Source organism: Diabrotica virgifera, chromosome 3 (assembly GCF_917563875.1).
Source record: "Diabrotica virgifera virgifera chromosome 3, PGI_DIABVI_V3a".
Lineage (NCBI taxonomy): Eukaryota > Metazoa > Arthropoda > Insecta > Coleoptera > Chrysomelidae > Diabrotica > Diabrotica virgifera.
Genome location: NC_065445.1, coordinates 164,096,783 through 164,119,885, shown reverse-complemented (window position 1 = coordinate 164,119,885; position 23,103 = coordinate 164,096,783). Strand labels below are relative to the sequence as shown.

Here is a 23,103-nt window from a genome sequence, read left to right as displayed (position 1 = left end):
ATGCAAAATGGCCAGAACATCGAGGCCATGGGCGACAACGATATGTACAAATATCTTGGAGTAAAGCAGGCGCGGAAAATTGACCATAAGCAAATGAAAACTGAGATAACTACTGAGTTTATAAGAAGGGTAAAACAGCTGCTTCGTTCACAGCTTAACAGTAAAAATTTGTTTAAGGCACTAAACACCTACGCTTGTTCCTCGCTTAGCTATTCATTTGGTATTATTAAGTGGACAAAAACGGATATAGAAAATCTTCAGCGAAAAGTACGAACACACCTCACAAAGGCACAAAAACACCACCCTAAAAGTGCAGTAGAACGAATGATATTACGCCGGTATTTAGGAGGAAGAGGACTTATGGATATAGGTGAGCAATTAGATAAACAAATTGCTAATTTAAGAACTTATTTTCAGATGCAGGCTGAGACATCTACTCTACATCGTGCTATCTGCGCAGTAGATGACACAACACCGACCAAACTGAGGGAAGCAGAACTGCGTATAAACCACCTTACTAAGGACGAAAAAGTGCGCGCCTGGATGGGTAAACCTTTGCACGGGCGACATCCCAATGAGGTCAGCCAAGATTATGTCGACAATATAGCGTCGAACTACTGGTTGACATCAGGAAAGATGTTCCCTGAAACGGAGGGTTCATTACTGGCCATTCAGGATCAGGTTATACCAACCAGAAACTACCTGAAATATATTATCAAAGACCCTCAGGTTCAAAACGACAGATGCCGATATGGATGTCAAGCCCAAGAAACAATCCAACATCTTACAGGGGGCTGCCAGGCATTTGCTGCAACTGAATACAAGGAACGGCATGACGCAGTGGGAAAAATCCTTCATCAAGAGATAGCTATCAAGCTGGGACTTCTCCAAACGGACCATCTCCCGTATTATCAATACGTCCCTGAGAGTATGCTTGAGGATGGCAACTACAAGCTATACTGGGATCGCACTGTGCTCACAGACCAAACAGTGGCACATAATAGACCAGATCTCGTACTAGTTAATAAATTAACAAGACAAACAACACTAATTGATATGGCGATACCTAACAACAATAATCTACGTAGTAAATTCACTGAAAAGATCGCCAAGTACAGAGATCTAGAAATTCAAATACGAAGGAAATGGAGAATGCAAAGTACCCAGACGATACCTATTGTTATGTCTACTACTGGAGTCATTCCGAAGAACCTCCTCGAAAGCATAAAAAGGCTGGGTCTAAGTGAACATCTTTACAAGACCAAGCAGAAAGCTGTACTACTCGCAACGGCCAGATATGTACGAAAATTTTTGGGAGATACACCTGCATACCAAGTCACCTAGGGCTCGATAACACGGAAAGAGTCCCACCAGAGCTCAATCCTTTTGATACCGTAGGTATCTGGGATGAGTCAATTTTCCCCTTAGAGGGAGTGTGAGCCGTATGGCTAAATCTGGATAATAATAATAATAATAATAACCTGTGGGAGTTTTTTGTCAGTTCTTCTATCAAGCGCGGCCCCCTGCGAATGGGGGATGCTTTCTGGGTATTCGTAGCGCCAATACCCAGAGAGTAGCAGGAATACTTGCCGTGGAACACAAACTGACACCTGGCAGTAGGTATAAAATGCACACCCATGAGAATGGAGAATAATAATTTGTGTTTAGGATCGCTGCCTGGGGATCGCCAGGGCACGTCTGGAGCCGGCGCTGGACGTGACAGCATGCGGGACGTCGGTGGCAGGGTGTTGAGGAGGCGGGCCCCTGTCATACAATCAGCTACAGCCCAACCACAACCACAAGCGAGCCAAATAACAACAAGAGCTCCACCTGCCGAAGGTGCTGCGCTGGATCATCAGCCAGCGCTCACTCAAGCGGGACGACCGAGGCAGCGCATGAAATGGACTGTGCCCATCAACGAAAGCATTTTGCGCTTCTATTATAAGGTGACAAACCTCGGTCAAGAAACGATCGGCTACAGACAACAGCTGTATGCCGAATTTTGCAGGGAGTACCCAGATATTCAAGTATCGGAGCAAAGAGTATCAGATCAATACCGGGTAATCATAAGAAATAATCTTATCCCAGAGACTAGACGCGATGCCATCAAAAGCGAAGTCGAACGGGAGATTAATAACCAAGAGCTAGTTTTAGATCAAGTCCCTAATGAAATCCTTGAGGAGCAGATTCCTGAGATTCCCATACCAAAAACTCAACCTGACAATACACAGCAGGAAAACAACGAGTTGCGCCATAGTCTAGAAAACGAAATGGCTCGTGCCGTACAAGAGTTTAATGGAACAAATCCACTTAGCAGACCACCGCTACCACGAATAAACTCTTGTAAGAAACTAGGTGCGCTGTTACAAATTGTGAACACTGAAGTCCTACCCAATTATGTCGTAGAAGCCCACACATTGGAATATCTGCATATGCTAATCTACTGTGCAGCAACAGCAATTGCCAATGTAATGGGCGTTAAGATCAGAACCCGACGGGGTACTAATAACGGAAAGACTGGTAACAGAATTGCACCATGGGAAAAAAGACTTCTCGGAAAAATTGAATTACTGCGTAGGGATATTGGTCAAGTCACAGAATATATAAGAGGTGTAACAAGTAGAAAAGTCATTAAGAGAGCTGAAGAAATAATACGGAGCACTTCAAGACACTCGAGATACGATCCAGAAAATAACACAGCCCAACAGTGTCTGGATACATTAAAACAAAAACTCTCCGTCTATTCAGGACGATTAAGAAGGTATAAAGTTAGTAACAACCGAAAATGTGACAATGCACTTTTTGAGAACTCTGAGAAGGCGTTTTACCGAAAACTCAATTCCACCGTAGAAAGTGTCGACAAGTCTTACCCAAGCCAAGAAGAAATTCATGAGTTTTGGGGAAATCAACTTTCCACGCCAGCTGCTTTTAACAACAATGCTGGCTGGATAGAAGATACGACGCACAACTGTCACCACTACGTCACTGCAAACTACGAACCATTCACGACTGAAGAAGTCTCAAATGTCATCAAAGAGCTTCATAACTGGAAATTTCCTGGACCAGACGGAGTTCAGAACTTCTGGCTTAAAAAGTTTTGGAGTATTCATGAGTGCTTATCAACATTAATTAATCATGTTATTTCTAATCCGCAGGAATTACCATCATTTCTAACTCAGGGAACTACTTATTTAATACCCAAGGATCAAAATAACACCCAAGATCCATCCAAGTACCGCCCAATTACTTGTCTTCCAACTTTGTATAAATTGGTCACAACCTGTGTAACCCGGCGTATCTACCAACACTGTGCTCTAAACGATATCATAGAGCCTCAACAGAAAGGATGCGCTAAGGGTTCCATGGGTTGCAAAGAACAGCTTATCATCGATTCAGTCATTTCTAACCAGGCATTCACTAAAAAAAGAACACTTTTTTACTGCTTTTATTGACTATAAAAAGGCCTTTGATTCAGTACCGCATGAATGGCTAATAGATATTTTGAAAATATACAAAGTCGATGATAACAAAGTGACCTTTTTAAGGCATATAATGAGAGATTGGAAGACTAAAATTCACCTCCAAATACCTGGTGAAAAAAATATTGAAACCGAAAATATCGCAATCAACCGGGGCCTGTTTCAAGGAGACTCGTTGAGTCCACTGTGGTTCTGTTTAGCTTTGAACCCCCTTTCCCAGCTATTAAACTCCACTGACTCAGGTTTTAGCATTAAGAGCAATAATACTGTGGTAGCGAAGCTCAATCATCTGTTGTATATGGATGATTTGAAATTAATGGCTTCCACTCGAGAACACCTAGAAGAGATGCTAAAAACTGTAGAAACATTCTCTAATGATATTAGTATGCAGTTCGGTCTAGACAAGTGCCGTGTTTTGAATATAGTCAGAGGAAAGGTACAGCCCGGAGGATTCGATATGCAAAATGGCCAGAACATCGAGGCCATGGGCGACAACGATATGTATAAATATCTTGGAGTAAAGCAGGCGCGGAAAATTGACCATAAGCAAATGAAAACTGAGATAACTACTGAGTTTATAAGAAGGGTAAAACAGCTGCTTCGTTCACAGCTTAACAGTAAAAATTTGTTTAAGGCACTAACACCTACGCTTGTTCCGCGCTTAGCTATTAATTTGGTATTCTTAAGTGGACAAAAACGGATATAGAAAATCTTCAGCGAAAAGTACGAACACACCTCACAAAGGCACAAAAACACCACCCTAAAAGTGCAGTAGAACGAACAACATTACCCCGGTATTTAGGAGGAAGAGGACTTATGGATATAGGTGAGCAATTAGATAAACAAATTGCTAATTTAAGAACTTATTTTCAGATGCAGGCTGAGACATCTACTCTACACCGCGCAATGTGCGCAGTAGATGACACAACACCGATCAAACTGAGGGAACCAGAAATGCGCATAAACCACCTTACTAAGGACGAAAAACTGCGCACCTGGATGGGTAAACCTCTGCACGGGCGACATCCCAATGAGGTCAGCCAAGACTATGTCGACAATACAGCGTCGAACTATTGGTTGACATCAGGAAAGATGTTCCCTGAAACGGAGGGTTCATTACTGGCCATTCAGGATCAGGTTATACCAACCAGAAATTACCTGAAATATATCGTCAAAGACCCTCAGGTTCAAAACGACAGATGCCGATATGGATGTCAAGCCCAAGAAACCATCCAACATATTACAGGGGGCTGCCAGGTATTTGCTGCAACTGAATACAAGGAACGGCATGACGCAGTGGGAAAAATCCTTCATCAAGAGATAGCTAACAAGCTGGGACTTCTCCAAACGGACCAGCTCCCATATTATCAACACGTTCCTGAGAGTATGCTTGAGGATGGCAACTACAAGCTATACTGGGACCGCAGTGTGCTCACAGACCAAACAGTGGCACATAATAGACCATATCTCGTACTAGTTAATAAATTAACAAGACAAACAACACTAATGGATGTGGCGATACCTAACAACAATAATCTACGTAGTAAATTTACTGAAAAGATCGCCAAGTATAGAGATCTGGAAATTCAAATACGGAGACAATGGAGAATGCAAAGTACCCAGACGATACCTATTGTTATGTCTACTACTGGAGTCATTCCGAAGACCCTCCTCGAAAGCATAAAAAAGCTGGGTCTCAATGAACATATTTATAAGACCATGCAGAAAGCTGTACTACTTGCGACGGCCAGAAGTGTAAGAAAATTTTTGGGAGATACACCTGCATTCCAAGTCATCTAGGGCTCGATAACACGGAAAGAGTCCCACCAGAGCTCAATCCTTTTGATACCGTAGGTATCTGGGATGAGTCAATTTTCCCCTCAGCGGGAGTGTGAGCCGTATGGCTAAATCTGGATAATAATAATAATAATAAGTCGGTGGCAGGGTGTTGAGGAGGCGGGCCCCTGTCATACAATCAGCTACAGCCCAACCACAACCACAAGCGAGCCAAATAACAACAAGAGCTCCACCTGCCGAAGGTGCTGCGCTGGATCATCAGCCGGCGCTCACTCAAGCGGGACGACCGAGGCAGCGCATGAAATGGACTGTGTCCATCAACGAAAGCATTTTGCGCTTCTATTATAAGGTGACAAACCTCGGTCAAGAAACGATCGGCTACAGACAACAGCTGTATGCCGAATTTTGCAGGGAGTACCCAGATATTCAAGTATCGGAGCAAAGAGTATCAGATCAATACCGGGTAATCATAAGAAATAATCTTATCCCAGAGACTAGACGCGATGCCATCAAAAGCGAAGTCGAACGGGAGATTAATAACCAAGAGCTAGTTTTAGATCAAGTTCCTAATGATATCCTTGAGGAGCAGATTCCTGAGATTCCCATACCAGAAACTCAACCTGACAATACACAGCAGGAAAACAACGAGTTGCGCCATAGTCTAGAAAACGAAATGGCTCGTGCCGTACAAGAGTTTAATGGAACAAATCCACTTAGCAGACCACCGCTACCACGAATAAACTCTTGTAAGAAACTAGGTGCGCTGTTACAAATTGTGAACACTGAAGTCCTACCCAATTATGTCGTAGAAGCCCACACATTGGAATATCTGCATATGCTAATCTACTGTACAGCAACAGCAATTGCCAATGTAATGGGCGTTAAGATCAGAACACGACGGGGTACTAATAACGGAAAGACTGGTAACAGAATTGCACCATGGGAAAAAAGACTTCTCGGAAAAATTGAATTACTGCGTAGGGATATTGGTCAAGTCACAGAATATATAAGAGGTGTAACAAGTAGAAAAGTCATTAAGTGAGTTGAAGAAATAATTCGGAGCACTTCAAGACACTCGAGATACGATCCAGAAAATAACAGCCCAACAGTGTCTGGATACAGTAAAACAGAAACTCTCCGTCTATTCAGGACGATTAAGAAGGTATAAAGTTAGTAACAACCGAAAATGTGACAATGCACTTTTTGAGAACTCTGAGAAGGCGTTTTACCGAAAATTCAATTCCACCGTAGAAAGTGTCGACAAGTCTTACCCAAGCCAAGAAGAAATTCATGAGTTTTGGGGAAATCAACTTTCCACGCCAGCTGCTTTTAACAACAATACTGGCTGGATAGAAGATACGACGCACAACTGTCACCACTACGTCACTGCTAACTACGAACCATTCACGACTGAAGAAGTCTCAAATGTCATCAAAGAGCTTCATAACTGGAAATCTCCTGGACCAGACGGAGTTCAGAACTTCTGGCTTAAAAAGTTTTGGACTATTCATGAGTGCTTATCAACATTAATTAATCATGTTATTTCTAATCCGCAGGAATTACCATCATTTCTAACTCAGGGAACTACTTATTTAATACCCAAGGATCAAAATAACACCCAAGATCCATCCAAGTACCGCCCAATTACTTGTCTTCCAACTTTGTATAAATTGGTCACATCCTGTATAACCCGGCGTATCTACCAACACTGTGCTCTAAACGATATCATAGAGCCTCAACAGAAAGGATGCGCTAAGGGTTCCATGGGTTGCAAAGAACAGCTTATCATCGATTCAGTCATTTCTAACCAGGCATTCACTAAAAAAAGGAACCTTTTTACTGCTTTTATTGACTATAAAAAGGCCTTTGATTCAGTACCGCATGAATGGCTAATAGATATTTTGAAAATATACAAAGTCGATGATAACATAGTGACCTTTTTAAGGCATATAATGAGAGATTGGAAGACTAAAATTCACCTCCAAATACCTGGTGAAAAAAATATTGAAACCGAAAATATCGCAATCAACCGGGGCCTGTTTCAAGGAGACTCGTTGAGTCCACTGTGGTTCTGTTTAGCTTTGAACCCCCTTTCCCAGCTATTAAACTCCACTGACTCAGGTTTTAGCATTAAAAGCAATAATACTGTGGTAGCGAAGCTCAATCATCTGTTGTATATGGATGATTTGAAATTAATGGCTTCCACTCGAGAACACCTAGAAGAGATGCTAAAAACTGTAGAAACATTCTCTAATGACATTAGTATGCAGTTCGGTCTAGACAAGTGCCGGGTTTTGAATATAGTCAGAGGAAAGGTACAGCCCGGTGGATTCGATATGCAAAATGGCCAGAACATCGAGGCCATGGGCGACAACGATATGTATAAATATCTTGGAGTAAAGCAGGCGCGGAAAATTGACCATAAGCAAATGAAAACTGAGATAACTACTGAGTTTATAAGAAGGGTAAAACAGCTGCTTCGTTCACAGCTTAACAGTAAAAATTTGTTTAAGGCACTAAACACCTACGCTTGTTCCGCGCTTAGCTATTCATTTGGTATTGTTAAGTGGACAAAAACGGATATAGAAAATCTTCAGCGAAAAGTACGAACACACCTCACAAAGGCACAAAAACACCACCCTAAAAGTGCAGTAGAACGAACGACATTACCCCGGTATTTAGGAGGAAGAGGACTTATGGATATAGGTGAGCAATTAAATAAACAAATTGCTAATTTAAGAACTTATTTTCAGATGCAGGCTGAGACATCTACTCTACATCGCGCTATCTGCGCAGTAGATGACACAACGCCGATCAAACTGAGGGAAGCAGAACTGCGCATAAACCACCTTACTAAGGACGAAAAAGTGCGCGCCTGGATGGGTAAACCTTTGCACGGGCGACATCCCAATGAGGTCAGCCAAGATTATGTCGACAATATAGCGTCGAACTACTGGTTGACATCGGGAAAGATGTTCCCTGAAACGGAGGGTTCATTACTGGCCATTCAGGATCAGGTTATACCAACCAGAAACTACCTGAAATATATCATCAAAGACCCTCAGACCAGCTGCTCTTAACAACAATGCTGGCTGGATAGTAGATACGACGCACAACTGTCACCACTACGTCACAGCTAACTACGAACCATTCACTACTGAAGAGGTCTCAAATATCATCAAAGAGCTTCATAACTGGAAATCTCCTGGACCAGACGGAGTCCAGAACTTCTGGCTTAAGAAGTTTTGGAGCATTCATGAGTGCTTATCAACATTAATTAATCATGTTATTTCTAACCCGCAAGAAATACCATCATTTCTAACTCAGGGAACCACTTGTTTAATACCGAAGGATCAAAATAACACCCAAGATCCAGCCAAGTACCGCCCAATTACTTGTCTTCCAACTTTGTATAAATTGGTCACATCCTGTATAACCCGGCGTATCTACCAACACTGTGCTCTAAACAATATCATAGAGCCTCAACAGAAAGGATGCGCTAAGGGTTCTATGGGTTGTAAAGAACAACTTATCATCGACTCAGTCATTTCTAACCAGGCATTCACCAAAAAAAGAAACCTCTTTACTGCCATTATTGACTACAAAAAGGCCTTTGATTCAGTACCGCATGAATGGCTTATAAATATATTAAGAATATACAAAGTCGATGATAACATAGTGACCTTTTTAAGGCATATAATGACAGGTTGGAAGACTAAAATTCACCTCCAAATATCTGGTGAAAACAATATCGAAACGGAAAATATCGCAATCAACCGGGGCCTGTTTCAAGGAGACTCACTGAGTCCATTGTGGTTCTGTTTGGCTATGAACCCTCTATCACAGCTATTAAACTCCACTGACTCAGGTTTTAGCATCAAAAACAACAATACTGTAGTAGCGAAGCTTAATCATCTGTTGTATATGGATGATTTGAAATTAATGGCTTCTACTCGAGACAATCTAGAGCAGATGCTAAAAACAGTAGAAACATTCTCTAATGATATTAATATGCAGTTCGGCCTAGACAAGTGCCGTGTTTTGAATATAGTCAGAGGAAAGGTACAGCCCGGTGGATTCGATATGCAAAATGGCCAGAACATCGAGGCCATGGGTGAAAACGACATATACAAATATCTTGGAGTAAAGCAGGCGCAGAAAATTGACCATAAGCAAATGAAAACTGAAATAACTACTGAGTTTATACGAAGAATAAAACAGCTGCTTCGTTCACAGCTTAACAGTAAAAATTTGTTTAAGGCACTAAACACCTACGCTTGTTCCGCACTTAGCTATTCATTTGGTATTGTTAAGTGGACAAAAACAGATATAGAAAATCTTCAGCGAAAAGTACGAACACACCTCACAAAGGCACAAAAACACCATCCTAAAAGTGCAGTAGAAAGAACGACATTACCACGGAATCTAGGAGGAAGAGGACTTATGGATATAGGTGAGCAATTAGATAAACAAATTGCTAATTTAAGAACTTATTTTCAGATGCAAGCTGAGACATCTACTCTACATCAAGCTATGTGCGCAGTAGATGACACAACACCGATGAAACTGAGGGAACCAGAAATGCGCATAAACCACCTCACTAAAGACGAAAAACTGCGCACCTGGATGGGTAAACCTCTGCACGGGCGACATCCCAATGAGGTCAGCCAAGACTATGTCGACAATACAGCGTCGAACTATTGGTTGACATCAGGAAAGATGTTCCCTGAAACGGAGGGTTCATTACTGGCCATTCAGGATCCGGTTATACCAACCAGAAATTACCTGAAATATATCATCAAAGACCCTCAGGTTCAAAACGACAGATGCCGATATGGATGTCAAGCCCAAGAAACCATCCAACATCTTACAGGGGGCTGCCAGGCATTTGCTGCAACTGAATACAAGGAACGGCATGACGCAGTGGGAAAAATCCTCCATCAAGAGATAGCTATCAAGCTGGGACTTCTCCAAACGGATCATCTCCCGTATTATCAATACGTCCCTGAGAGTATGCTTGAGGATGGCAACTACAAGCTATACTGGGACCGCACTGTGCTCACAGACCAAACAGTGGCACATAATAGACCAGATCTCGTACTAGTTAATAAATTAACAAGACAGACAACACTAATTGATGTGGCGATACCTAACAACAATAATCTACGTAGTAAATTTACTGAAAAGATCGCCAAGTACAGAGATCTGGAAATCCAAATACGAAGGCAATGGAGAATGCAAAGTACCCAGACGATACCAATTATTATCTCTACTACTGGAGTCATTCCGAAGACCCTCCTCGAAAGCATATAAAAGCTGGGTCTAAATGAACACCTTTATAAGACCATGCAGAAAGCTGTACTACTTGCGACGGTCAGATGCGTACAAAAATTTCTGGGAGAAACTCCAGCATACCAAGTCACCTAGGGCTCGAAAACACGGAAAGAGTCCCACCAGAGCTCAATCCTTTTGATACCGTAGGTATCTGGGTTGCGTCAATTTTCCCCTTAGAGGGAGTGTGAGCCGTATGGCTAAATCTGGATAATAATAATGAAAAATGAAAACTGAGATAACTACTGAGTTTATAAGAAGGGTAAAACAGCTGCTTCGTTCACAGCTTAACAGTAAAAATTTGTTTAAGGCACTAAACACCTACGCTTGTTCCGCGCTTAGCTATTCATTTGGTATTGTTAAGTGGACAAAAACGGATATAGAAAATCTTCAGCGAAAAGTACGAACACACCTCACAAAGGCACAAAAACACCACCCTAAAAGTGCAGTAAAACGAACGACATTACCCCGGTATTTAGGAGGAAGAGGACTTATGGATATAGGTGAGCAATTAGATAAACAAATTGCTAATTTAAGAACTTATTTTCAGATGCAGGCTGAGACATCTACTCTACATCGCGCTATCTGCGCAGTAGATGACACAACACCGATCAAACTGAGGGAAGCAGAACTGCGCATAAACCACCTTACTAAGGACGAAAAAGTGCGCGCCTGGATGGGTAAACCTTTGCACGGGCGACATCCCAATGAGGTCAGCCAAGATTATGTCGACAATATAGCGTCGAACTACTGGTTGACATCAGGAAAGATGTTCCCTGAAACGGAGGGTTCATTACTGGCCATTCAGGATCAGGTTATACCAACCAGAAACTAGCTGAAATATATCATCAAAGACCCTCAGGTTCAAAACGACAGATGCCGATATGGATGTCAAGCCCAAGAAACCATCCAACATCTTACAGGGGGCTGCCAGGCATTTGCTGCAACTGAATACAAGGAACGGCATGACGCAGTGGGAAAAATCCTTCATCAAGAGATAGCTATCAAGCTGGGACTTCTCCAAACGGACCATCTCCCGTATTATCAATACGTCCCTGAGAGTATGCTTGAGGATGGCAACTACAAGCTATACTGGGACCGCACTGTGCTCACAGATCAAACAGTGGCACATAATAGACTAGATCTCGTACTAGTTAATAAATTAACAAGACAAACAACACTAATTGATGTGGCGATACCTAACAACAATAATCTACGTAGTAAATTCACTGAAAAGATCGCCAAGTACAGAGATCTAGAAATTCAAATACGAAGGCAATGGAGAATGCAAAGTACCCAAACGATACCTATTGTTATATCTACTACTGGAGTCATTCCGAAGAACCTCCTCGAAAGCATAAAAAGGCTGGGTCTAAATGAACATCTTTACAAGACCATGCAGAAAGCTGTACTACTCGCAACGGCCAGATGTGTACGAAAATTTTTGGGAGATACACCTGCATACCAAGTCACCTAGGGCTCGATAACACGGAAAGAGCCCCACCAGAGCTCAATCCTTTTGATACCGTAGTTATCTGGGATGAGTCAATTTTCCCCTTAGAGGGAGTGTGAGCCGTATGGCTTAATCTGGATAATAATAATAATAATAATAATAATAATAACCTGTGGGAGTTTTTTGTCAGTTCTTCTATCAGGCGCGGCCCCCTGCGAATGGGGGATACTTTCTGGGTATTCGTAGCGCCAGTACCCAGAGAGTAGCAGGGATACTTGCCGTGGAACAAAAACTGACACCTGGCAGTAGGTCTAAAATGCACACCCATTGATATGGAGAATTATGGTTTATGTTTAGGATCGCTGCCTGGGGATCGCCAGGGCACGTCTGGAGCCGGCGCTGGACGTGACAGCATGCGGGACGTCGGTGGCAGGGTGTTGAGGAGGCGGGCCCCTGTCACACAAACAGCTACAGCCCAACAACAAGAACAACAACCACAAGGGAGCCAAACAACAGCAAGAGCTCCACTCGCTGAAGGTGCTGCGCTGGAACATCAGCCGGCGCTCACTCAAGCGGGACGACCGAGGCAGCGCATGAAATGGACTGTGTCCATAAACGAAAGCATTTTGCGCTTCTATTATAAGGTGACCAACCTCGGTCAAGAAACGATCGGCTACAGACAACAGCTGTATGCCGAATTTTGCAGGGAGTACCCAGATATTCAAGTATCGGAGCAAAGAGTATCAGATCAATACCGGGTAATCATAAGAAACAACCTTATCCCAGAGACTAGACGCAATACGATCAAAAGCGAAGTCGAACGGGAGATTAATAACCAAGAGCTAGTTTTAGATCAAGTCCCTAATGAAATCCTTGATGAGCAGATCCCTGAGATTCCCATACCAGAAACTCAACCTGACAATACACAGCAGGAAAACAACGAGTTGCGCGATAGTCTAGAAAGCGAAATGGCTCGTGCCGTACAAGAGTTTAATGGAACAAATCCACTTAGCAGACCACCGCTACCACGAATAAACTCTTGTAAGAAACTAGGTGCGCTGTTACAAATTGTGAATACTGAAGTCCTACCCAATTATTGTCTTCCAACTTTGTATAAATTGGTCACATCCTGTGTAACCCGGCGTATCTACCAACACTGTGCTCTAAACAATATCATAGAGCCTCAACAGAAAGGATGCGCTAAGGGTTCCATGGGTTGCAAAGAACAGCTTATCATCGACTCAGTCATTTCTAACCAGGCATTCACTAAAAAAAGGAACCTTTTTACTGCTTTCATTGACTATTAAAAGGCCTTTGATTCAGTACCGCATGAATGGCTAATAGATAGTCCACTGTGGTTCTGTTTAGCTAGTTTCTGTGGTTTAGGCTAGTTTTAGATCAGGTCCCTAATGAAATCCTTGATGAGCAGATCCCTGAGATTCCCATACCAGAAACTCAACCTGACAATACACAGCAGGAAAACAACGAGTTGCGCGATAGTCTAGCAAACGAAATGGCGCGTGCCGTACAAGAGTTTAATGGAACAAATCCACTTAGCAGACCACCGCTACCACGAATAAACTCTTGTAAGAAACTAGGTGCGCTGTTACAAATTGTGAACACTGAAGTCCTACCCAATTATGCCGTAGAAGCCCACACATTGGAATATCTGCATATGCTAATCTACTGTGCAGCAACAGCAATTGCTAATGTAATGGGCGTTAAGATCAGAACACGACGGGGTACTAATAACGGAAGGACTGGTAACAGAACTGCACCCTGGGAAAAAAGACTTCTCGGAAAAATTGAATTATTGCGTAGGGATATTGGTCAAGTTACAGAATATGTAAGAGGTGTAACAAGTAGAAAGGTCATTAAGAGAGCTGAAGAAATAATGCGGAGCACTGCAAGACACTCGAGATACGATCCAGAAAATAACACAGCCCAACAGTGTCTGGATACCTTAAAACAAAAACTCTCCGTCTATTCAGGACGATTAAGAAGGTATAAAGTTAGTAACAACCGAAAATGTGACAATGCACTTTTTGAGAACTCTGAGAAGGCGTTCTACCGAAAACTCAATTCCACCGTAGAAAGTGTCGACAAGTCTTACCCAAGCCAAGAAGAAATTCATGAGTTTTGGGGAAATCAACTTTCCACACCAGCTGTTTTTAACAACAATGCTGGCTGGATAGAAGATACGACGCACAGCTGTCACCACTACGTCACTGCTAACTACGAACCATTCACGACTGAAGAAGTCTCAAATGTCATCAAAGAGCTTCATAACTGGAAATCTCCTGGACCAGACGGAGTCCAGAACTTCTGGCTTAAAAAGTTTTGGAGTATTCATGAGTGCTTATCAACATTAATTAATCATGTTATTTCTAATCCGCAGGAATTACCATCATTTCTAACTCAGGGAACTACTTATTTAATATCCAAGGATCAAAATAACACCCAAGATCCATCCAAGTACCGCCCAATTACTTGTCTTCCAACTTTGTATAAGTTGGTCACATCCTGTGTAACCCGGCGTATCTACCAACATTGTGCTCTAAACAATATCATAGAGCCTCAACAGAAAGGATGCGCTAAGGGTTCCATGGGTTGCAAAGAACAGCTTATCATCGACTCAGTCATTTCTAACCAGGCATTCACTAAAAAAAGGAACCTTTTTACTGCTTTTATTGACTATAAAAAGGCCTTTGATTCAGTACCGCATGAATGGCTAATAGATATATTGAAAATATACAAAGTCGATGATAACCTAGTGACCTTTTTAAGGCATATAATGAGAGATTGGAAGACTAAAATTCACCTCCAAATACCTGGTGAAAACAATATCGAAACCGAAAATATCGCAATCAACCGGGGCCTATTTCAAGGAGACTCGTTGAGTCCATTGTGGTTCTGTTTAGCTTTGAACCCCCTTTCCCAGCTATTAAACTCCACTGACTCAGGTTTTAGCATTAAAAGCAATAATACTGTGGTAGCGAAGCTCAATCATCTGTTGTATATGGATGATTTGAAATTAATGGCTTCCACTCGAGAACACCTAGAAGAGATGCTAAAAACTGTAGAAACATTCTCTAATGATATTAGTATGCAGTTCGGTCTAGACAAGTGCCGTGTTTTCAATATAGTCAGAGGAAAGGTACAGCCCGGTGGATTCGATATGCAAAATGGCCAGAACATCGAGGCCATGGGCGACAACGATATGTACAAATATCTTGGAGTAAAGCAGGCGCGGAAGATTGACCATAAGCAAATGAAAACTGAGATAACTACTGAGTTTATAAGAAGGGTAAAACAGCTGCTTCGTTCACAGCTTAACAGTAAAAATTTGTTTAAGGCACTAAACACCTACGCTTGTTCCGCGCTTAGCTATTCATTTGGTATTGTTAAGTGGACAAAAACGGATGTAGAAAATCTTCAGCGAAAAGTACGAACACACCTCACAAAGGCACAAAAACACCACCCTAAAAGTGCAGTAGAACGAACGACATTACCCCGGTATTTAGGAGGAAGAGGGCTTATGGATATAGGTGAGCAATTAGATAAACAAATTGCTAATTTAAGAACTTATTTTCAGATGCAGGCTGAGACATCTACTCTACACCGCGCCATTTGCGCAGTAGATGACACAACACCGATCAAACTGAGGGAACCAGAAATGCGCTTAAACCACCTTACTAAGGACGAAAAACTGCGCGCCTGGATGGGTAAACCTCTGCACGGGCGACATCCCAATGAGGTCAGCCAAGACTATGTCGACAATACAGCGTCGAACTATTGGTTGACATCAGGAAAGATGTTCCCTGAAACGGAGGGTTCATTACTGGCCATTCAGGATCAGGTTATACCAACCAGAAATTACCTGAAATATATCGTCAAAGACCCCCAGGTTCAAAACGACAGATGCCGATATGGATGTCAAGCCCAAGACACCATCCAACATATTACAGGGGGCTGCCAAGCATTTGCTGCAACTGAATATAAGGAACGGCATGACGCAGTGGGAAAAATCCTTCATCAAGAGATAGCTAACAAGTTGGGACTTCTCCAAACGGACCATCTCCCATATTATCAATACGTTCCTGAGAGTATGCTTGAGGATGGCAACTACAAGCTATACTGGGACCGCAGTGTGCTTACAGACCAAACAGTGGCACATAATAGACCAGATCTCGTACTAGTTAATAAATTAACAAGACAAACAACACTAATTGATGTGGCGATACCTAACAACAATAATTTACGTAGTAAATTTACAGAAAAGATCGCCAAGTATAGAGATCTGGAAATTCAAATACGGAGACAATGGAGAATGCAAAGTACCCAGACGATACCTATTGTTATATCTACTACTGGAGTCGTTCCGAAGACCCTCCTCGAAAGCATAAAAAAGCTGGGTCTCAATGAACATCTTTATAAGACCATGCAGAAAGCTGTACTACTTGCGACGGCCAGAAGTGTACGAAAATTTTTGGGAGATACACCTGCATCCCAAGTCACCTAGGGCTCGATAACACGGAAAGAGTCCCACCAGAGCTCAATCCTTTTGATACCGTAGGTATCTGGGATGAGTCAATTTTCCCCTTAGAGGGAGTGTGAGCCGTATGGCTAAATCTGGATAATAATAATAATAATAATAAGCCAAATACAGAAAAGATCGGCAAATACAGAGATCTAGAAATTCAAATACGAAGGCAATGGAGAATGCAAAGTACCCAGACGATACCGATTATTATTTCTACTACTGGAGTCATTCCGAAGACCCTCCTCGAAAGCAAAAAAAAGCTGGGTCTGAATGAACATCTTTATAAGACCATGCAGAAAGCTGTACTACTCGCGACGGCCAGATGCGTACGAAAATTTCTGGGAGATACACCTGCATTCCAATTCACCTAGGGCTCGATAACACGGAAAGAGTCCCACCAGAGCTCAATCCTTTTGACACCGTAGGTATCTGGGATGAGTCAATTTTCCCCTTAGAGGGAGTGTGAGCCGTATGGCTAAATCTGATAATAATAATAATATTTATTGCTTCTTGGAATACAATAAGTCCATAGCAAGAGGTTTGTTCGACAATACTATAATAAAAATTTTTGAACAAATACGTATAGTGACATGCAGAGATAGTATGACACAATAAATAGGTAATAAATAAGTAATACACACATGACAAAATTACATTACAAAGAGACGAATAATAGTGATACAAAAATTACAAACAAAAAAAATGTAAACATATATATATATAAATAAACGGTAAACATAGAATTGCACAATGGAATTTATATGAGAAAAATTATTCATTCAAGATAAACGCTCTGAGTTTTAAAATGTTCCATATGTACCCTGCAATGATTTTAGCGTTGTTGGGAGTGAGATTATCAAGAGCATTTAATAGTGAATCCATGCTTTGAAAACAAATAACTACTGGTTTCATAGTGCTATAGATAGGACAGTTAAATAGAAGGTGATCAATAGTTTCGAGTTGTCTTGTGTTACAGGCAGTGCAAATATTATCTGGATCGATAGAATAGTAACATCCCTTATTATGAATGAAATTCGAAATTTATTACACAGTCTCAGTTGGGTTATAGTCCGCGTGACCTGTATTGGCAGTTTAAGTAATAGGTAAGGGTTTGGGGTTCTATATACTTTAAATGTAGGGTAGAAAGACAGAAAAGAAGACCTCTGAAATAAAGTTATGTCCATTTCATGCAATTTGTTATAAAATTTTAGCAGTAACATTTTTTTATTTTTATTAAGCGAAGTAGACTGAGATTAATCCATATATCTGTACAATCAATGAAATCAAACATACCTTTAACCTGTGCTGCCCAATTATATGCTTCATCTGCTAAACCTACTAATCGTAGTTGTTGATTGTAACAAAGTTTGGGATAACGTTTATCGTCCATAAGCAAAATTTTTTGTAACCAACTCAAAGTCATTTTAAAAAGATTATACGAATATTTTACACGTCCCGTTTCTAACCGCGTTGCATAATCAGGGGTGTTTTTTAGGAGTAACAGAATTCGTTTTAAATAAGTAGTTTGTACTTTTTCGAGAGCTTCAGTGTATCTAAGTGCCCAAACGGGAGCGCAGTTTGACATCACACTCAATGCCAGTGACTCAAAGAGTTTGATTCTTGGTGACCACGAGTCTATTTTACTAGATGTTAAAATTGGAAGAATTGATCCAAGTGCTTGCTTGGCTTTATCGATGGTTGTATACGACATTTCGCGAAAAAGTGATGATTTAGTAAATGTCACTCCCAAATAGTTGTATGCATTGGTTGAGATCACTGGATTATTGTTGTAAAAAAAATTAATGTTGTTTGTGGTGTGGCCACCTTTTGAACATATGAGTATTTTTGATTTTGTGGTATTAACAGTGAGATCGTTGGATTTAGTGTAGGATTCAAGTAATTTTAGTTTTCTTCCAACATCCGCTTCAGAGTCAGCTAATATAACTAAGTCATCAGCATACAGGAGTAGCAGAATTTCATTTTTTGAATCAATGCTTACACCTCGAGCACCATTTCCGTAGAAGAATGTTTCAATATCCGCAATAAATAAGGAAAAAAGTAAGGGGCTTAAAGTTTCACCCTGTAGTACACCAGCTGTAACATCAAATGACCTAGACAAACCATTTGAAGCATTTACTTTAAAATAAGCAGTTTGATATAAATTTTTAACGATTTGTAGGATCCTAGATGTCACACCAGAACGGTATAATTTTTGCCAGAGTAATGCGTGGTTTATTGAGTCAAATGCTCTTTTAAAGTCAACAAAGATGGAGAATAGCTTACGTTTTTTTTTGCCTTATGTGAAACTGAATAACAGAGCTCAAGGTGTAAACATTGTCAATACAGCCGCGGCCTGGTCTGAAACCCGCTTGAGATTCAGGTAGAATATGGTATTCCTCGCACCAAGATGAAAGTCTAGACTGAAGTATGTTGGTAAAAATTTTAAGTGAGCAATTTAATAGTGCCAGACCTCTATAATTTGTGGGTTCATCAGGAGGTCCACTTTTATGAAGCATCGAAAGAAGAATTCCACACCAACTTTTAGGAATGGTTCCGGTTTCAAAAATTTTATTAAACAGAGATGACATATAAAGCACCCAATTATGAGGAAGACTTTTATATACTTCATAAGGAATAATGTCCAAGCCGGGAGATTTTTTATTTTTGCACTTGTTAAGTGCTGCGTACACTTCATAAATCGTAATTGTTGCATCTAAGTAAGGATGACGGACATCTATAAAGACAGAGCTGTCAGTTAGGCGGTTGGCGTACAACTGATTGTAAAAGTTTTCCCAAATTTCAATGCTTAGTGAAAAACGTTTGTTATAGCCTGCTTTACCGTTAGCCAAAATTCCTTTGAATCGTTTACGTTAGATAATTTGGTAATTATGTTGGTTTCGTATGTTCTTTTTTTGTACTTAATTAATTTTTTTATACTCTTTTTTCCGTTCAATATACCTAGTTGGCTCTAACATTTGCGGTAAAGTTTTGTTTCCTACATTCGCTTAATAGTAATTTTAAATTTGTTTTTTCCATTAATACAATCTAGATCAAACCAGGGTTTATTTAAACTTCTTCTACTATCATTGGTTTTTATAGTTACCTATTTAATTAAATCTAAACTTTCACAACATTCTACAATAGTTCTGTAAAAATTGTCATATGAAAGTTGTACGTCATTAATAAATCTGACATTAGGGGACGACCGCATGCACAATTTAAACGATAATGCTTTATCATCATCCCACAATAATAATTTTTTAGTGAATGAACTAGGAGCGCTCACATTATCTATAGCAATAGAATATTGTTGATGAAGTTTCAGACAAACCGGAAAATGATCTGATAAATAATCGTCATAGGTCTGGATCCCGCGTATGAAAAAAAAGTTGATTAATAGCAAGCTGAATATTTGTTAATAGCTTAAGGGTGTCTAGTCGGATAGACTTTGATATATGGGAACACTGGAACAGGGGCAGTTTTAATTGTGAAACAGGTTAAAAATTTGGAACGGCCAGACTACGAAAACAGCACATTTATTTTGTCCGACAGAACAGACTTAAAATCTCCAAACAGAGATTAAACTCCCATGCAAAAATCAGACTGCTATTTATCACCTGTCATAATTCCTGTCATTTGACATATTCTACATGTTCCACTCATTAAAACGCCCATTTGGTGATAAATAGCAGTCTGATTTTTGCATGAGAGTTTAATCTCTATTCGAAGAGTTGAAGTCTGTTCTGTCGGACAAAATACATGTGCCGTTTTCGTGGTCTGACCGTTCCAAATTTTTAACCTGTTCCACAATTAAAACTTCCCCTGTTCCAGTATTCCCACATATCAAAGTTTGTCCGACTAGACACCCGTAAGCTATTAACAAATTTTCAGCTTGCTATTAATCAACTTTTTTTTCATACGCTGGATCCAGACCTATCATCACCAACTTCCAAATCAAAAACGTTTGAAAGGTAAAGACTATTTACCCACACCAGTAGGGATGGGAAAAACCTACCGGTTTAAACCTAAAACCGGTTTTTTTACTTCGCAATAACCGGTTTTACCGGTTGTTTATTTGTCCCGGTTATAACCGGTTTTTTCTTTTTAAAGTAAAAAACCGGTTATTAGGTTTTTACGGTGATTAGAATTAGGTTAGGCATTATGTTGGATCCCAATCCTAATTATTATTCCCAAGTAATTATTCCAAACAAAACCATAATTCAAATTTTATTTTATTTTATAAAATACAGAAGCAAATTGAAAGTGCAATCTCACATCAGCCAGAAACAATTATTAAGTTTTATTATAATATTTCCTTGAAAAGGTATTTGTAATCATAATATTTACATAAGAAGTGATCTGGTCGAATTAGACGCAAACATCATCTATTTTTCACACTTAAATCTTGACATTGAAAGTGGGTGAAGGACTTTTTCTGATTACCAAAAATAATGCTCTGACTATGAATATCGAATTACTGATTACGAATACGAATCTCCAAGAATTTCGCTACGTTTTCAAAACGATACACTCATACAGGAAGTATTAAATACGTTAAAATGTACCTATTCTACAAATATACAAACGTGTTAAAAGTAATACATTATTATGTTCTTTCGATAGTACTAATTTTGATCATATTGATATCGAGTCGAATGGAGTATCGCAAACTAAAGTGTATTGTAAATGTAACTTTGTAACCTATTGGATTAAAAAAAACCGAAAACCGGTTTTTGCAAAAACCGTTTTTTTTTGGCCGGTTATAACCGCCAGGTTAAACCGTAAACAAAAAAAACCGGTATAACCGAAAACCGGTGTTTTGTCAAAAACCGCCATCCCTACACACCAGGTTGACAGTGCTGCAACCTTGAGGTGTGATACATGTAAATTTCGCTGGACGATCGCTAGAAGTTCTGCCGTTAAGCAGGTTGAAGGAATTGTTATTCATAAAATCAAGTAGAGTTGTACCCCTTTTGTTTTTAATAATATCGCGGCTTAACCTAGTTTCATATAAACTTGTATTACTAATTATTTCATCCGGAATAGAACCCAACGTCCCGAGACGGCTATTAAAATCACCTCCAATTATGATAGCGCAGTCAGAGTAATTATTTATTATCTCATTCAGGGTACATTGGAACAGATTTAACTTATGTTCAATATCAAATGACGGCTTAAAATATAAGTTACATACTATATATTTTTCACAAGGTGCATCTATTAACATAAACAACCACCATGAACACTGATGGAGAACAATTAGACCTAAAGTTTTTTTTATATACAACACAGAGACCCCCACTTGGTCTACCTAACGACTTTTCTTTGACAGCAGGTATGGAAATTATTCTATACTGTTCGTTTAAACATATTGGATTTGACACAAGCCAGGTTTCACTGACGCATAACAAATCAAAATCAAAGTGGTCTCTTAAGTAATTTTCTAGATTTGAATAACCGTGACAGTTCCAAAAAATAATTGTTTTTAGTTTTTTGATGAATTAGCCAATTTATTACCCTTTTTTGTATTATGAATAAGGGAACTGTCTTCTTTCCGATTGCGTTTTGGACGGTCAGATTGTGTTGAGATTATAGTCGGGTTGCCATCAATAACAATGGTTGGTTGTCCCTTAACATATTTTATTGTTAGGTTTTCTTCACCTTGATCTTTTCTTCTTGTGAGCTCATTTCTGACCTCGGATATAAACTGTAATTGTTGGGGTGTGGAGTCCGATATAATGTTTATCCTGGGATACTTGTCTTTTGGAACCTTATATTTATTTTTTAATATTGACAATACCTGATCCCGTGAATTTAAAGTGATGCGGAACACTCGAGGTTTGTTTAAATCTATTTTTCCCAATCGAGCAGCTGATTTTATCTGAAAGTGGTTTTTTGGTATTACATTTTCTAAGATCTCTGATGCTTTAGAAATATCATCTTCGGTATTATTGCTTTCTGGTACGCCCGTTATTATTATATTTTCAGATCTTTTAAGCCTTTCATATGACTCTTGAAATACGCTTTCACTCGTAGTTGGCACATTTTTGCTTTCCAGTTTAATAACCTTATTTTCTAAAGCCTTTAAATTGTTATTAAGGCTTTGATTTTCTTTGCGTAAGTCTGAAATGTCAGCAACACATGTACTTATTGTTTGTGACTGAGCGCTTACTAAATCTGTTAAATTATTAATTTGCGTTTTGCAATCAGTTAAAGCGCTATTAAGGATTGTAAACTGGGCCATTATAGCATTAAAGTGGAGGTTTCAATATCACCGCTTGGCGAAATACATCGAGAACATTTCCAACTGCGAAGTGTAGTAGGATCTCCATCAGTAGGCTGCGGTTCGGCACAAACTCCGTGCCACGGCCGTATACATTGTAAACAGACGAGAGAACTGCTGTCATTAGCTGGTATCGTCTTCCCACACGCATGACAATCCGACATTTTGATAGGATAGCAGTTTTGATAGTATGTTGGTGTCAATACAATAATTATTA

At 40.1% G+C, this 23,103-nt stretch overlaps 1 protein-coding gene across 1 annotated transcript in view; it reads right to left on the bottom strand.

The window, feature by feature from the left end:
- LOC126882617 (uncharacterized) overlaps positions 1-22,847 on the bottom strand; it is a 37,544-nt gene extending 14,697 nt beyond the window's left edge. Inside the window, exons 1-3 of the mRNA XM_050647591.1 lie at positions 22,121-22,847; positions 18,887-19,457; positions 18,135-18,714 (exon numbers count right to left, since the gene is read on the bottom strand). Coding sequence (XP_050503548.1) covers positions 18,135-18,714; positions 18,887-19,457; positions 22,121-22,847 — 1,878 coding nt within the window. The remainder of the gene's footprint in view (positions 1-18,134; positions 18,715-18,886; positions 19,458-22,120) is intronic.
- Between the last annotated feature and the right edge of the window lie 256 nt (positions 22,848-23,103).